Below are 17808 nucleotides of genomic sequence, written 5' to 3' on the forward strand. Positions count from 1 at the left end.
ATTTGAAATGTTCTTTTACATGTATTTACATTTTGTTGTGTGTTAAGAAAAAAATAACATTTTACAACCTGTCTTTCACACTCCCTGTAGCCTAACAAGATAGTTAGACAGTTCACGCTACAAAATCTCTCACTTTGCAGTCAGAGAAAGAAATGTAAACATCAATCTCCATGTTAAAAGAATAAGCAGCAATTTGTCTGAAGACACAGCCTGACATTTGACCTCTATCTTTGAAGGCAGTGCAAATGTTTTTTTTAACAAGCATTTGCAATGCAATAGGTCTCGCATTAGGAAAGTTTGAGCTATTGGTATAGTAAATGACACATTTTTAATGTATGTGTTGGTTTTGAAAATAGCTAAATTAATAGATTTGTAATTTCCAATGCCAATAGTTTTAACTTTCGCAAATGTGACACCTACAGCATTTGTAATGCAATATGTGCTGCATTTACGTGACTTAGATGTATTGATATTACAAATAACAATGGCTTTTAATTTTTTTTAATAATTAATACTTAAATAAAAGTTATTGTAATTTATAATGGCAATAGCTTAAACTTTTGTAAATTACTTTTGTGAAGATTATGTTTAGTGTATTTTACTGTGACGAAAATCCAAGAACAGAAGTGAAATATTAACATCTTTTTGTGACATTTGTAATAAAGCTTGAAACATTGAGAACATATTTGAACAAGTTGTTGTTGAATAGTTGCACAGATTGATGCTGTGGTGGCGCTGAGTGATGCTGTGGCGTTCAGTGATGCTGTGGTAGCGCATAGTGATGCTGTGGTGATAGAGTGAGGGCAATAGACAGACAGACAGAAAGGCAGACAGAGTGAGGGCAATAGATAGACAGACAGATAGACAGACAGAGTGAGGGCGATAGATAGATAGACAGACAGATAGACAGACAGAGTGAGGGCGATAAGATAGACGGACAGATAGACAGATACAGTGAGGGCGATAGATAAACAGACAGATAGACAGACAGAGTGAGGGCGATAGACATACAGATAGACCGACAGAGTGAGGGCGATAGACAGACATATAGACAGACAGAGTGAGGGCGATAGATAGACACACAGATAGACAGACAGAATGAGGGTGATAGATAGACAGACAGATAGACAGACAGAGTGAGAGCGATAGATAGACAGACAGAGTGAGGGCGACAGACAGACAGACAGACAGAGGGCGATAGATAGAGTGAGGGCGATAGATAGAGTGAGGGCAATAGATAGATAGACAGATAGATAGAGTGAGGGTCTCCCAGTTCACGGTTTCTGGAAAGTAAGTAAAGGCCTCTGCATTGTACTAGTTTCGAAATTACCTTCTCTCACTCTGCATTTTTACTTTGCCACAGGTTGTAAATATTGCTGCTGGTTTTTGTGTGTTTGTATTGGTGCAAAGATTATTATTATTATTAGTATAGTCATAGCAGCAATGGTAGTAATGCCAGTATTGTATTGATTATCAAGTTTGTCTTGTGTTTGTCTGTAGTGACTGTTTATATCTTTTCCCCTGTGCAGTAGCGTAGCGCTCCGAAGCCTGTCACCAGGTCCACGCTCCATAGGTATGCTAAATAAAATGAAGTCCAACTGTCCTCCATCTTGGAGGAATATTGCTCCATCCAGAGGCATCTTATTATAGGAAGGGAAAGAAGGGATCCATTGAGATCCATTGCTCTTAGAACAGCTGTGTGAAGTTTGCTGACAGGGAGCCCGCAAGGGCAGAAGGCGAGGAAGAAGAATGGGGGGGGGCGGGGTTGGAAGATAAAAATGTCTCCTTGCTGAAAAGCAGATAGTTGTTGTGTCACGGGCGAGGAATGGGACGGAGAGGGGAAGAGGGGAAATAAAAACATGCGGAGGATTGGGAGGGACTCTGTGAGAGGGTATGAAGCTGGCGTGTGAGTGTAACGTACCGCTTTGACCATGTCCCAGTGCATGCCGGGAGGAGCCGGTGAGTGCCCGCGCCGTGATGGGATGGAGTTGCATAGATGAATTACAACTCTCTGCTAGTGCTACTCCGCCGTTTATGCACCTCTCACCTAATTAAGGTAAAGTGCTGCGCTGCATGGCTGGCTCCTTGGGGCAGGAGAGACGCAACGATCGGGGCAAGCTGCAATGTGAGGGAACAAAAAAAACAGTTGCAATACAAAGTCACAGGCGTGGGACCTCTATGAGAGACAGACGTTGATCAGTGGGCGTGAAAATGGTCCCGGAAAAAAAAACGGCGCTAAGAAGCAACATGAAAGGACTGCGCTAACAATTCAAGACTTTGTTCCCTTGCACAATTACTCACACGAGACTGCATTTTTTTTTTTTTGTCCTCATACGCCAATAAAGATATTTTCAGTATTGATTATACCGAGAATCTTTATGGAGACTCTTTCTGCAGACACCCAGTATAAATCTCACGGTACCACCGTGTGAACAGTCAGCTCAGTCTCCCAATTTACCAGACCCTTAGACTGATCTTAGGGTGGATCATTCCGCAAAAAGGCCTAATCATTGGACAAAGTTGTTATAATCCATCAAGCCAAATAATACAGGGAGTCCAAAAATGCTTCCTTCTCTTCCATGCGATACTATCCAAACTAAGAGTATGCCTAATTGCCCTAATCCAATCTACATATGTCGGAACAATAGTGCTCACCCACAGTTTACATATTTCCCTACGGGCTAAGACAATTAAATAAAGAAATAACTTATTACTGTCTCGAGGTACATTCTCATAATTAGAAGGGATTCCAAAAAAAACTTGTTGCGTACTAACCTGTATTTCATACCCAAAGAGGGCTTTCATACCTTCTTGTATTTCAAACCAAAATTCTCTAAGTGCGGGACAGGTCATGAACATATGCAAGTCATCTGCTTTTTCCAGATTGCACTTTGGACAACAGGGAGTAGGCCCCTTCGAAAATTTGGCGAGCCTAGCTGGAGACCAATATACTCTATGGAGAGAAAACAAGTGATTCCGCTTTAAATTGGCAGGTAAGACCGTAAGATGTAGTAAATCAAAGGATACCATAAGTTCTGCAAGTCGACGTCCAGTACTTGATCCCTCCATAGCTGTTCTGGAAGGGCGAACTCTCCATCTTCTTCCTCGAGTATTGTACAATAAAGGACTGATGTTTTGAGTGTTCTAGGTTTCTTCATTAAAAGCTCATCCAAAACAGTCTTAACACCTTTATCCCCTGTAACAGCCTGGGTCCAGCTTTTAATCTGTAAATACTTGAATTTAGATACATTCTTATCTGTAAGAACAGAAATGTCTTCCCAGCTCAAAGGGTTCCCTTCAGGCAATAACTGGCCCCATGTTCTGATATTTGCTCTCTGCAAAGCTATAGATAGTAAATCTTTAGTCCATTCAGGAGAGCCAGGAGAGTCCCATATTGGGGCGAAAGCGGAGTAATATGGGATGTTCAGCGCTCTCCTAACTCTGGCCCACACATATGCCACATCTCTAAGGACCTTTAATCGTACTTTTTTAAAGTAACGCATGTCTCCAAACTTAAACAAAAATGCATTAGATCCTCCCTGGATCTCAGATAACATATTTTGAAACATAAAGTCTGTTTCTGTCTCCCCTAGGGTGTCAAATAACCTTACTCCTGCCTTCAATAATAGGGTCCAGGCATATACTCTCAAATCCGGTGCGCATAGTCCACCCTTGCTTTTCTTTCTGCTGAGCTTTTTCCATGAAATCCTTATGCCTTTGGAGGCCCAAATAAAGGAGTTCCATTTAGCTGAATCTTAGTTAGTCTGGCTTCTTTAAAGGTAAGTGGAATGTTCTGGAATATGTAAATTAATTTAGGTAGCAGCATCATTTTTACTATATTGATTCTTCCGATTAGGGTCAGAGGAAGAAATGACCAGCTTTTTAAGGATTCCGCGATTTCTTTCTCAATTTTTTTAAAGATTTTTTTCTGCAAGTTGATTTATGTCCTGCGTAAATTGAATTCCCAGATATCTAATTTGGTGTTTCAAAATTGGAATGGAGTTAACATGGGTTATATTCCAGCACATACATTCTGATTTAGATTGGTTAATCCGATATCCAGAAACTTGGCCAAACTTCTCTGCTGCTTTATATATGAGAGGAATTGATTTGATAGGGTCAATAGTGTACAGCATCAGATCGTCCGCATATAAAGCGACCTTTTTCACCCAGTTGTTATGTTTAAAGGGTAGGATGTCTTGGTCTTGTCTGATCTTTTCTGCAAATGATTCCATATATAGATCAAAGAGCAAGGGGGAAAGCGGACACCCTTGTCTTGTCCCTCTTTGAATTTTTATAGGAGAGGATAAACTTCCGTTTATTAGTAATCTAGCTGTCGGAGCTTGGTAAAATGCTGCTATTGCCCCACAGAAGTTTCTGCCTAAATTAACCTTATCTAGTACTTTAGCCAAAAATTCCCAGTTAACGCGATCAAAGGCCTTTGCGGCATCTAATGTGATAACCGCTAGTGGGACTTTATATTGAGAGGTAACATCTATTGCACCCACCAAAGCTTGTATGAGATCTTGTATAGAGCGGCCTCTGACAAAGCCCTTTTGATCTAAGTGTAATAATTGCCCTGCTACCCCGTTTAATCTCTCTGCTAATATTTTTGCCATGAGCTTATAATCCGTATTAAGGAGGGAGATAGGCCTGTATGAATCACACTGGGATGGTCTCTTCATTGGTTTTAAAATAAGGACCACTATGGCATCATTCCAAGAAACAGGAATTTTGCCTCCTTCCTCATATATAGAGGTAAAAAGCAATTTCAAAACTGGTATTATTACAGGTGCTAGCACTTTATAGATCTCGGAAGGTAGCCCATCAGGGCCTGGAGCCTTACTTCTCTTGGCAGAATCTATCGCCGAAGCTATTTCAGTGGAGCTGATTTCTCTGTTAAGATTGTTGGAGGCCTGATCATCTAAAGCTTTAACCTGGTATTGGTCTAGCCATGACTGTATTAATTGCTGTTGTGGCTGAAGATCTTCTCTATAAACTTCATCAAAGTGGTGGTAGAAAGCCTGATCAATATCTGTTCTTTTATCTGAGATCACATCCATATTTGTTATCTGTACTTCCTTAATAGAGTTCTTCTTGATATCCTTTTTTGTTTTCCAGGCTAAAAGTTTTCCGCTGGCCTCACCATATTCAAAATGTGCTAATGAGCTAGCCTGCCAACGTTTCCTCAGCCTTCCATCGAATAACTGCTCCAACTGTAATTTATACGTTAACAGATCTTTCTTATTGTTCTCTTGATCTGTAAGGCTGGGATATAGTACAACCTGTTCAAGGACCTTAATCCTTGCTTCAATCTGTGAGGGGGAGAACATGGCGGCTAGCGGGCGTGGCTAGTCGGGAGACTCTGGAGCCTCGGGTGTCCGTGCTGTGCGGAGTATGAGCGGAGCAGCGAACGGCGAAAACGGCGGTCCAAGCTTTTGTTAGGGGGTAAGACGCGCTTACCTTTGGCGGTCTCTTCGGTGCGAGCGGCAATTGATATGGTAATACAGCAGCCGCCGCCGCCAAAATCTAATTAAACAAACTCAGGCTGACGGAAAGCGGCGGAAAGCGGGCGGGGCTGCAGCCCGAGGCACAGGGTGGTTGCATCGGCTTTGGAGCGGTGATGGAGCGGCGGTGGATTGTGTGACAGAGCCACTTCTAGTTTGAGGAAGGAGAGCAGCCTCTTGACTGCAGTTTGATATTTTGTGATATTTGGTGTTTTCTCCGTGTTGGAACTATATAAACAAGGCAGCCTGGAGAGGATCATCCACATTGACACGGCGGGGGCCCGTGACCCCTCTTCTTTCACGTACTGCTACCTGCACTTTAAAGGTAGGATCACATGATGCCTCAAAACAGGGTTTAATACGATGGTTTAAAGCAGCATATGAGCTCAAGAAGGGGAGAAGAGCTGGGTATAGATATAGCTTTTGTTGCTCAGGGGGAAGCATTGAAACTATAAAATTAAAACTACCAAGTCCACAATGCAATGGGCTAAGTGAGACTTTCGCGGAAACAGCTTCATCAGTCCCTGATTTGCATATGTCAGAAAGAGAGACTCAAGGCTCCCAGGCTTCGGAATATACCCTCAGAAGCAAAGGGGGGAAGCAACCTATTCTAAATGTCCCTCTAGACACCCCCTCCTCAGCTAAATCCAAGGTAAAATCTCTAAAGAAAACCAGAAAAAAAGTTGCTAAAGCTCAGAGAATAGCTGAAAAGACTAAACCACCTCCTTCTTTGAAGGCATATTTTAAAACCGTACCTTCAGTACTGGAACTTAAATTGTCGGAAGAGGCCTTATGTGGGGTATCTATAAGGGGTGTGCAAACCACTAACAAATACCAACTTTTGGAGGGGTTAGAGATGGACTTGGAGCTTGAGGAAGCCTCTGAGCTAGCAGAAACTCCGAAACAAAATATTATACACAGTTCTGAGGATAAGGAACCTGAATTAAGAGAAGAAGCATTAACGCATATAATGAATGCTAACAGTGAGGACAGTCTATCTGCAGCTCCTACAAATATATCAGATATGGACCAGTCGGTGATAGCAATGCTAAAAGCCCTGAGTCATGAGGTAAAAAGTGGTTTTGAAGTGACACTAATTAACCAGCAGGAGATAAAGGAGAAATTCGATGCATTAGCTGCCAGAACTACTGAACTAGAATCCTCAGTAACAGAACTAAAAAAGGCTGCTACTCAGCATAGTAAAAAGCTTGAGGATCTCAGACTGAGGGAGCAAGGACTCCAAGAAAAAATGTAGTCCTTAGAAAACGCACAAAGGCGAAATAATCTGCGCCTGTTAAAAGTTCCAGAAGGGGCAGAAGGGGGAAATATCAAAGCTTTTGTGGCCAGATTGATTAAACAAACTATTGAACTTGAGATATCCGAAGAAGAAATAATAAAAGATATTCAACGAGTTCACAGAGACCCATTCAGGCAGAACCCAAATAAAAGCAGGCCTAGAAAGATCCTAGTACATTTTTTGACTTATACCTTAAAGGAAGAGATCCTTAACAGGGCGTTAAGAGCCAGCGAACTCTTGATAGATGGGTTTTCTTATCAGATCAGATCTGATGTGTCTTCCATTACAGCGTCTAGGCAGTGGGAGCTTGGTAAACTGCTAGAACCCTTCAAACAACTCGGCGCTACCGCCCAGCTCAAATTTCCGGCATCACTGAAAGTGATGTATAAAAATAAAATGAAAGTTCTAAAAAGGTTGGATGAGGCAGAAGAATATCTGTAATTACTTACAGACGACAACCTAAGAGAGCAAGACAACAAACATTGAAAGTACTGAAAATTATAGCTTATGCATCAATTATTATCAGAATTCAGCTATATATTTTCATCGCTCTCAACGTATATTGAGTAGACACCCGGGAGGAAGAGTCTCAATGGCCCAAGCAGGCCAGGAAAAAGGAGGGGGGTTCTCCAGGGGAGCACGGGAGGCTTAGGATGGGGGAGGAGGGAGGTGAGGGCACTGGGGGGGAGCATCTGGGAAAAAAAACAAAAAAATGTCCAAATCGCCATATTCAAAGTTTCATTGTTTACACCTTTGTTAGGAGAAATAGCGCAAGATAGGGTAGTTCATTCATCATACCGTAAGATTCTTTCGTGGAATGTTAATGGGTTACGGGTCAAGCATAGAAGAGAGAGAATTCTTCAGTATTTAAAGGATGCACCTGAAAACATTTTTATTTTACAAGAGACCCACTCCACCGAACAAGAATTAAGAGATATTTTTAGGGAAAAAAAATGGATCCAGCAGGTGATAACCACCTCGCAACAAACTGCTACTAAAGGGGTGGCTATATTGATCAAATCTAATTCTGACATAACTTTGCTACAATCCAAGTCTGATAAAAAGGGGAGGTGGGTCATAGCAAAAATAAAGCAACATGCGTACAAATTTACGATCGTGGGATACTACGGTCCTAATTTGGATGATACCCTTCCTCTTAAATACCTTTTTGTTGAACTTTTGGATTATGAGGATCCGGTGATTCTTGCAGGAGATTTTAACTTAGTACTTGATCCACAGTTAGATAAATCCACCACTGTAAGGTTCTCACATAATCCTAAAACTAGAGCTGCGCTATCTAATGCGATTATCCAGTTTGGATGGAAAGATATCTGGCGACAAAAAAATGGCACAAAAAGAGAATATACATTCCACAATAAGAAATTACGGCATAAATCTAGGCTAGACTTTTTTTATCGCAGAAAACCTAGGCCAGCAAGTGGGGGAGATAAAACATCTTGGTGCCCACATCTCTGATCACTCAGCGGTTACTCTAACCCTAAAATTGTCAGGTCCGCAGTTGGTCAAGAGATGGACTATAGACAGAAGCATTCTGTTGGAAGAAGAAGTAATAGATAAATTGCTTAAGGAATCAAACGAGTTTTTTACTTTTAATTTAGGTACAGCTTCACTCTCGGTCGTCTGGGACGCATATAAAGCCTTTTTGAGAGGGCGCCTATTAGCATTTCAGATTGCAAAATAGTCAGCATACAAGGCGCAAATTTCTCACACGAGACTGCATTGCACGCTGCAATAAAGCATTGAAAAAAAATGTTTACACAAAAATAGCATTCATGTGCAGGTCTGCTCTGTATTATTATTCTACTAGAGTTAATGAGCTTTCATTTTCTTCTTCGTTTGTAGAGCAGTATCACGTGCTATTGTTTGTTCTAGCGAGTGTTGCAAAGGCAGGTGAGAGACTGGCGCTGCCTGCTCCAAGAAGCCTTAATATGCAGGGCCTAGAAAACTTACTGGAGTAAGAGGGCCACTGCCCTTGTAGCATGGGGGCTGCTTCTGGGAAACATGCAGAGCTATAGACAGACAATATGAAAGAGGGCCAGTAGTCTTGCGTTGTAGGCTAGGGGATATGGGACGTTCTTGTTAGAGTTAGCTGCTACGGGGCATTAGTGATAATGTTGTTCAGAATGCATGTGTACTAAGTACTGTATACTGTGTTATTCTTTTGTTAATGCGGTGCTTGCAGCTGCTCCGGGGCACTAGCGATCACACCAAGGGCGGGGGTGCAGGCAATATAGTTTGCGGAAGGGTGGTGGAATGCAACTGCGCTATTTACCAAACTATCCTCTACACAAAGTCACAGGCGTGGGACCTCTATCACAGACAGACGTTGATCAGTAGGTGTAAGGAGCGGTACAAAAGTAATAAAACGGCTCTAAGAAGCAACATGAAAGGACCACGCTAACAATTTGAGACCCTGTTCTGTTGCGCAATCACTCACACGAGACTGCAGTGCACGCTTGTATAAAGCACCGAACGAAATATGTTTATACTAAAATAGCATTTATCTGCAAGGCTGCTCTGTGTTATCATTCTACCAGTGTTAATGAGCGTAAATTTTCTTTTTAATTTGTAATGTAATATTATGTGATATTGTTTTTGCTAGCGAGGGTTGCAGAGGCGGGTGATGGACTAACGCTGCTTGCTCTAAAAAGCTTTAATGTGCAGGGCCGCAGACCACTTAGCGCACAAGGGCAGAAGACGAGGAAGAAGAATGGGGGGGGGGGTGGGGTTTGAAGATAAAGATGTCTCCTTGCTGAAAAGCAGATAGTTGTTGTGTCACGGGCGAGGAATGGGACGGAGAGGGGAAGAGGGGAGATAAAACAAGCATTAGCGGCAGCATTAAAAACGAAAATCGGCCTCGAAATGAAACCCTTGAAGTAGCCAGGAAATTAAACCCTTTGAAGTAGCCAGGCTGAAAAAAAAAAGCAATTAGGACGGCCTGCGGCTGTGAATAAGTGACGGCAGGGAGCGGGGAGAGAGGAACAGATGGCTGTGAAGGGAGAAAGGCTGCTGGCAGGGGGAAGGCTCGTGCATGAGAGTAGGTCACGTGATTGGGATTCACGTGAACTTTTGAAAATCCGCATCGTAAAAAGTCAGCTTTTGGATTGACAGCAATAGGTTCGAGTAAACTCGACCTAAAAAGGCCTCTTAACTGCTCATTCACCTTCTGAACTTCAGCATGTTTATTTGGGGGTGCTGGAGCATCCTACTTCTACACCCATACTTTCAGCGCATATGTTTTACAGGTTTTTCAGGCTTTATTATATGTATGTTACTATATGTACATTAATGTATTATATGTATATTATGTGTATTATGTTTATTATATGTATTTATTATATGTAATGTTATATTATTTCTATGTATTTCTTATATTTAAATATATTTATTATATGTATTATGTATATTGTATCAATATTATGTGTATTATATGTTTATTGTTGTATTATATGTTTCCTCTGTCTTTGTTCTGCCATCTCGTCAATGAAGCGCATTACATTCCTTTGTGCTCATCATATTATCATATATCATACTACCCATTGTATTATATGTATATTATATGTATTATGTTTATTATATGTAGTTATTTATGTATTTATTATATTTAAATTGTATATTGTTTGTATTTATATTATTATGTTTGAATATTATATATATGTATGTATTATATGTATTATGTGTATTATATGTATATTATTGTATTACATGTTTTGTTTGTCTTTTTTCTGACCTTCTCTTCAATGAAGCACAATGCATTCTTTCGTGCTCCTCTGACTTTCCCATCCCCTCATATTATCATATTACCCAATCATATTATTGTATGATGTGTATATGTATTGTTTATGTGTATTTATTTATGTATTTATTATATTTAAAGTGTACATTATTTGTTATTTAGATTATTGTACTTAAATGTTATATGTATGTATTTATTATAGGTATTGTGTATATTATATTTACATTGTTATTTATTTATTTATTTTTAACGTTTTATATAGCGCGAACAAGATCCCGAGGGATGTCAGAGCGCTTTACAATAGGATGGAAGGAAGGACATAAATGCAATATCGACATCACCTAAGAATAAGAAACAAGAATGATCGCATAATTACAGGACAATTGTATTATATGTTTTCTTTATCTTTCTTCTGCCCCTTCTCTCCAATAAAGCACTTTGCATTCCTTCTTGCTCATCAGTTTCCCATCCCGATTAGCCCTGCACTACCTCGCGTGCATCAGGAGGTCACCTGAAGCCAAGCGGCGCTAATGAATCATCACCTGCGCGCAGCGCGCGCCGCACCTCCCCTCCCGCCGCAGCGCTCCCTGGGATGCCCAGACACGGTTGCTGCGAAAGAGCTCCATCTCTCTCTGAGCTGCTTTAGAAGCCGCGCGCGCTCCGGGTGAAGCGTGCTCGAAGCTGCTTCTCTTACAGATGGGGTGCCTGTGGCGCGGTGTCCTGGTGCTCCTCTCCTGGAGTTTGCTTTCCTCCTTTTGGTATACGCATGCTCTAAATAATGGTAAGTTATTAAAATTCCGGTTGAAACCTGTTATTTTTTAAGGTTACAGAAATGTTGGGATTAAAGGCTTCAGCTCCCGCATACCCACTAAATTTGTGTTTCCTTCGTGTTATTTGCGATAATTGTTCTTCCTATTGGGAGAGCTGTATCAGCCCTAGGTTTGCGGGCTCTCTTTGGAGAGGCTGTATTGAATCACTCATTTCTCATTCTCTTCCTGTCCGATCTTCGCCTAGGGAATTTTTGATTTTCATGTCAGAAACTAGTGCGCATTGAGAAAAGTTGCTTCGGAGAGGTGTCGTGTTGTTTTTAATTGGCTATTATAGTTTTTGCTATGATGCAGTTAATTGTCCAAGTTTTGGATTTAACGCGCAGTGAAGGGGTCAACGTAAAAGTATGGATTTTAACCACGATTTCAACATTGTTTTCGATTGGTGAAACATGTTAATCCCAGGGCTGTTTTCTCACAGACCTAGTTATGATTCTTAACCAACAATAATTTTGCATGCTGGTCTATGTATGTGCGTGCTTGTTATGGGAGATGCACATTTGCAACAAGTAATAAGTCCGGCCCGCGCGAAAATGTCAGACATTACTTGGGGTCACTTCACAACCATGTCATGCAACCAGCGTGGGCACGGGCGAGGTGGGCCCACCTAGACCTGGCTGGGGTGCCAATATTGCGAGGGGCCCAGCAGGGAGCTGCCTATTTGATGTTATGTAAACAGCAGCTCGTCCATCCCGCTTGGTCTCAATCGGGTTCGCCTAAAGACTTTGTAATCGGCCCTTCATGTTCCTCAGTGTAATTGTTAGCACCCCCTCAACCCATGGGCTCCTTGCTTCTTCTTCACACCGCAACATCCCCCACCCCCACAACAATGCCAGGGCACTGTCAATCTGGTTTAGGCCGGCCCTGCCCTGCATATAACCCACCTACTAAATGCACTTTCTCAAGTACATATAGCAGAGGTGTAAATACATTATGCACTGATCATAGCTTACATTATATGATGTTAGCTACTTTCAATTTCCTTTTTCAGCGTCAACGTATGTATGCGGAATACAGTAGAATTCTGAGGCGTACGGGGGGGACAGCTTTGTGACAGTAGTTCCAACACGTCTCAAATTGACAGTAACCATACTACTGAAACTCAGAAGTCCCTGTAAACATATATACAAAAAACTTGTAATATTTTGCAAAATAGATTTAAAATATCTTCTAGCACTAAGAAGACACAGCTAGGATGGGGGTGCTAATTTTTCATTTTGAGTGGGTTGCACAATTACAATTAACAGACCTTCATGACTTTCATTGTATTTTGTTTAAGGCGTGATTTAATTGACTGACGACGACTCATCCTTTTGGTAAATTACACACGTTTGCTCTTTCATACCGATTAATGCACCACAGCGCTTCAAAGCTACAAGAATGGCACTATTGCAGTAAACAAACCTCTTTTAACACAACATAGCAGGTAATCTTGTAAAGTTGTAGACAATATCTTTCCTGAGTTTAACTTTTTTAATGTTTACGTCCGCCCTCTAGCTAAGGTCTTCAAACAGTTTGGGGTTACCATCATCTCATATGCTGATGAAGCTCAGTTTATCATAACTCCATCTCACAATAGCAAGCATATGGCTTCCTTTCTATGTTTGTGTCTCTTGGAAGTTGCTACGTGGACGGACTCTAATTGTCTAAAATTGAACGCAGGGAAGACTGAGGTGCTGATCTTAGGGTAACAGCCCAATATCTGTTCTACTACCTGGGGGCTCAACAGTCTTGGGCCGTATTAGAAATGGGGATCTCTAGTTGGCAGCGGCTGGCGCTGAAGTCCAAATAGGGATCCTTCTTCCCAAGTCAGAGTAAGGGGCCTACACCCTTTGATAAACCCTGCTCAACCCTGTTGTAAGAGAGCATGAGCAGACAGGCCTATTTCAGAGGCAGTGTGTGAATCATTTATAACCATACACAATAATCCAGGAAGGACGCTACAAACGGACACCACAAGTAAGTATAGAAAAATAGTTAACTTTATATAGACTGAACACTAGGTTTAAAAGCGCTCAAGGAGCCATAATGCACGTAATTGCAGATTCACTTCAAAGCAATGAAGGCACTCAAAGCGTGTGGAAAAAACTTAGTTCTAGGCCAGGGGTCCACGCGACCGTTTGATGCACAATGTACCTGGGGTTTAAAGGGGCATGGCACGCAGCCTCACAAGGAAGCCGCGGTGATGACAGGTGGACTCGCAGCGGCCATGGCTCCCGGCTGTAGCGGTCCACAGTTGTTTCTGTGATGGCATTAATTATGCCACCTATTCTTCTGAGCAATTTTGTACTTCGATTCAGAGCTCTAATGCTATTCTGTTTATAGGACAATGTGTACAAAAGTAGCATTGATGGTGTTTGAGGTGTCGGCAGTGATGTAAAAAAAACATTTTGTCTTGTATTACATCACTCTTGACCTGTTCTGTGAGGTCGTAAGAAGTGCATGCTGGGGCCCAAGTTATAGTTAGCTCTGCTAACTATAACTGGTGAATTGTCTTTCAAAATGTTAATGTTGTCACAGACATATTCACTGAAATATAGCGTTGCTTAACACCCTTTGTATTTTTCAATGAATTTCCAGTTAAAAAAAAAAACGTAAAGTAATATTTAACTACCATATGTAAATGCAACCCCTCACAGGGCCTCTTTGCAGGACATGCCCTGCAGCCAACTCCCCACATTCAACCAACCTAAAGCTGTGCACGGCCTAGGCCGTGTCCAGTGGTGGGTATGCCAACCCCATCACCACGCTTTGCAGGGCCTTTGACTGTGGGCAGCAGGAGGTTGGCCAGAGGACCTGGCCCTGGGGATCCCATACCCCAAGGCATTTTTTCTTATTATTAAAAGGGAGGGGATTCTCTCCCCAATCCTCTTTAGGGCCTGGGGAGCCCATCCCAGAGGGCTGTTTGTAGCTGCTAATGTATATCAGTATAAGTAATATAATGAGGAACATGAGGTAAATATAGAAAGTTGAAGTCCGTCTTTCCAGACTGCTAGTTTTCCACTTATGTTAGCCCAATGTGTATGTTCTGTGTCATTTCCTTCATGCTGTTATGGATGTGCAATGCAATACTAATGACTCAATGTGTTCTATAAGAGTGCCAAATTGCAACTTGTAAAACTTTATCCCATTAAAAATGAGGTAATTAAGTTTAAAATTGGATTGAGAAGTATGGTCTTAGTTTCTGAGGCAGCTTGTCCAAAGCCTTAATCCTTAATTTCTTTAAATTTGCTTCTATTTTCAATTCACCGTTGGCACCAGCTCATCAGCCTGCTGTGGTGGTAATGTCTCTTTTTACTAAAAAATACTATGTATTGACTTTCTGGATTTTAAGTTCAGCCGTACCTGAGTTAAATTTGCAACCTTGATTATTTACAATATTTTTTATCTGTGGTTTGTGTATAGTGCTCTGGTAGCTTTGCCACTGCTTTAGAGCAGAGAGGACTTAATATTGAAAGTAGGGTTAAGGTAGGGTGGTGCGATCGGTGCCACAGCACCGGGCCCTGACTTTTGAGGGGGGAGCAGTGTTTTCAAGTACAATATGGTTTTAAAAGAGCCTGCTGCCATGAGCCTTTCCTCCAGCAATATTCAGGTAACCATAACAATGGCACAATAACGCTGGTGATTAATGATCTTCCTAGAGAGAGTTTTGTCTAGTGGATGTTCTGGCTCATCATAATTACTGCAGGAGGTTAAATTGCCTGAGTACCATGCAGATCAAAGTGCATACAATGTTAATATGTCAGTGTGTTACTGCTTCTGTCAGAGACCCTTTCATTATTTGCAGTGTATAAATGTAAATCCTAATATAGAACAGTGAGCTATTAACTATTATCAAAGAGTTGCATGAAAACTGCAAGGTATAGATTAGAGCGTTATATTTTCCCCAGACGTTCCTTATCCTAATGTTGCAAAAAGGGTTCCCTTGGGTAGAAATACATTCTTATTAGTAAAGCCCACCCCCAACCGTGGTGTTACGTTTTAAATTCTGAGTTTGTGATGCTCCAGATCAAGCATTCTTAAACTATACTATGTACCAGTAGGGTTGACTTGTGACTCCTACACCTTGTAGTACTCTGTCTGGTGTAACATTTCCTATACACTGATATACACACGTATGATTCATTGTCTCTGTGTAATGTGTGTGTGATGTAAAGTGCTATGACACCTTACACTGGTATGAGTGGCGCTATAAAATAAAAGACATGCACAAGAGAGAGAGTGGTTATGGTGACTTGAGGGGGCACTGTTAAAGGGTGGTAGTGAGGGAATCCATGGAGGAGATCATGGGGGGGGGGGGGGGGGGGGGGGGGGGGTTGCACCAACAAACATTGTCGTACCAGGCGCCACCAGCGCTAAAGCTGGCCCTGACAAGAGGGATTCAGCACTGTTTGTGGCTTGCAGTGAGAGGATTTAATATGTATTTTTAAGAGGGGATTTCAAGAACACAGACTGGAGCTGCCCTTTTAAAAGAGGGGTTGATTAGGATTTGAAAGGTAATGTGGTTTTCAAATGGGGTACACAATCTTTTTTGACGGTTACCTGGATGGGTTTTTAAAATTGTTATATCACGCGAGAGAGGCTACCTGAGTTAGGCTATGGTGAGTGGGGCAGAGATGTTTTCTAGATGGAAACTTGTAAGTGGGTCTGGATAGGTCTTTTCACAGGTGATATAAATGGGGCTCTGGAGGGGATCTTCATGGGGCTCCGGAGGGCTTGTCAGGATAGGGTTTTGCAGAAAGGGCGTGGAGGAGCTTTTGTATAGAATGCTTGAACTGGACTTCCGAAATGTGGGGCGAGAGATTTGTAGAGTTGTGACGATATTGCTTTCTGCAATGGGTTTGCATTGGAGTCTGGATGCAAGTCTGAAGATGGATTCTGGTTGGGGCTTTAAAGAAGACACCACAATGCTACTTTGCAGATTTTTTTGGGATTGGTATTTGAAGAGGAGTTTTTTATTAGGTTTTAGAAGGGTGGATGGTGTTATGAAAATGGGTTCTGAAAATGGGTTCTGAATGGGGTTTGAAGTTGGGCCTAAATGATGTCTTTCAGGACGCTGTCTGGTAGAGGTGCGGGCAAGGACGTCTGAATTATGCTTTGTCGAATATGGCCTGGGTGGCTTCTTCTGTAAGTGAGATCTGTCTGGTGGTTTGCAGAGAAAGTAGGTAGGGATTTGGAGAGGGAGTTAGTACTGGGCTTTATAGAGGATGTGGCTTTATAGAGGATGTGTAATTGGAGAGCTCCATTGAGTGAGCCAACATACGCATTTGCAGAGCGTTCAGGATAGGATGCTGTAAGTATCGGTCAAGATGGTGCTTTGCAGAGGCGGTCTGATTAGGGCTTTGATAGAGCATGGGGCTTTTGCCCAGTGATATTTCCAATGTGCTGACCATTGTTTTGGTCTGACCATACAAAGTTTTGAGGGGGCCTTACCCAAAACATTTTGCTCATTGTGGGCTTTCCATTGCAAAGTTTGAAGGCCACTACCTTGGGCCATCTCACTTCTGCTGTAGTCAGGTTCCTGGCTGCCAACAATGTGAGGAAAATGTTGCTGGCAGCCATTACAAGACTAGCGGGAGCTTAGGCCTCAGTTCTTAATTTCAACAAGAAAAAAGATAGATTAGGAATGCCCTGGCCCCCTAGGCCCAATGGGACCTCCCTAGGGCCACAATTCACAGCAAAAAATGGTGGCCCAGGGCCACGTTCTTTAATAAAGGGGAGGGGGCACACTACCCCTAAACCATTTTCTGCACCAGGGCCCAATGTATGTGGTGAGGTGGGCGCCGGGCCCCCCACCCAGAACGTTAAAAAGGCCCTAGGTGCCTCATCCCCAAAGGCTGTCACTTTAGATAAGTGGTCGGGGACCACATGGCCCCCCTCCCTGAGCCTTTTGTGGTCTTTGGGACCCCATCCCCTGGGGCAGACTCACTTGCTGGAACACAGTGGTTCCCCTGTCCGCACAGGCTGGGAAACCTATGTTTGCTGCTGTCTAGCAGGAGCATTTTAAAATATCCTGCCAAACTGGAGCAAACACAATGTCTGTTCCCAGCAGGCGGGAGCTTTAAAAATGCTTTTGCCGGCTGGAAGCAGACTTGTTTTCTTGCTGGGACATCCTAACGATATTGGGGGCCCGGTGCCAATCTTATTTTTGGGCCCCTGTTCAGAACAGCTTTAAAATAATGATTCAATTTCAGCTCTTTCATGCCCTCGTTGGCCAGTTCACTGACAGTGCACAAGCACACTAGTCCAAATTCTAAAGTTTGTACGTCTAATATTCAGGGAAAGTGATGTGTTTTCCATATAACACAGTAGTAGCTCACAAATATTACTCCACATAATCTGTGAACACCCTCCCATTTCGCATATGTGAGTCCTGTTTTGAACTTAAAGAAACTTTATATGGATTTTGCATGAAACATA

At 42.2% G+C, this 17808-nt stretch overlaps 1 protein-coding gene across 1 annotated transcript in view; it reads left to right on the forward strand.

The window, feature by feature from the left end:
• The first annotated feature begins 11074 nt into the window (after positions 1 to 11074).
• PKD1L1 (polycystin 1 like 1, transient receptor potential channel interacting) overlaps positions 11075 to 17808 on the forward strand; it is a 1739639-nt gene continuing 1732905 nt past the window's right edge. Inside the window, exon 1 of the mRNA XM_086964902.1 lies at positions 11075 to 11342. Coding sequence (XP_086821028.1) covers positions 11258 to 11342 — 85 coding nt within the window. The 5' untranslated portion in view covers positions 11075 to 11257. The remainder of the gene's footprint in view (positions 11343 to 17808) is intronic.

The sequence above is a fragment of the Lissotriton vulgaris genome, chromosome 4_1 (genome assembly GCF_964263255.1).
Source record: "Lissotriton vulgaris chromosome 4_1, aLisVul1.2, whole genome shotgun sequence".
NCBI classification, from domain to species: domain Eukaryota; kingdom Metazoa; phylum Chordata; class Amphibia; order Caudata; family Salamandridae; genus Lissotriton; species Lissotriton vulgaris.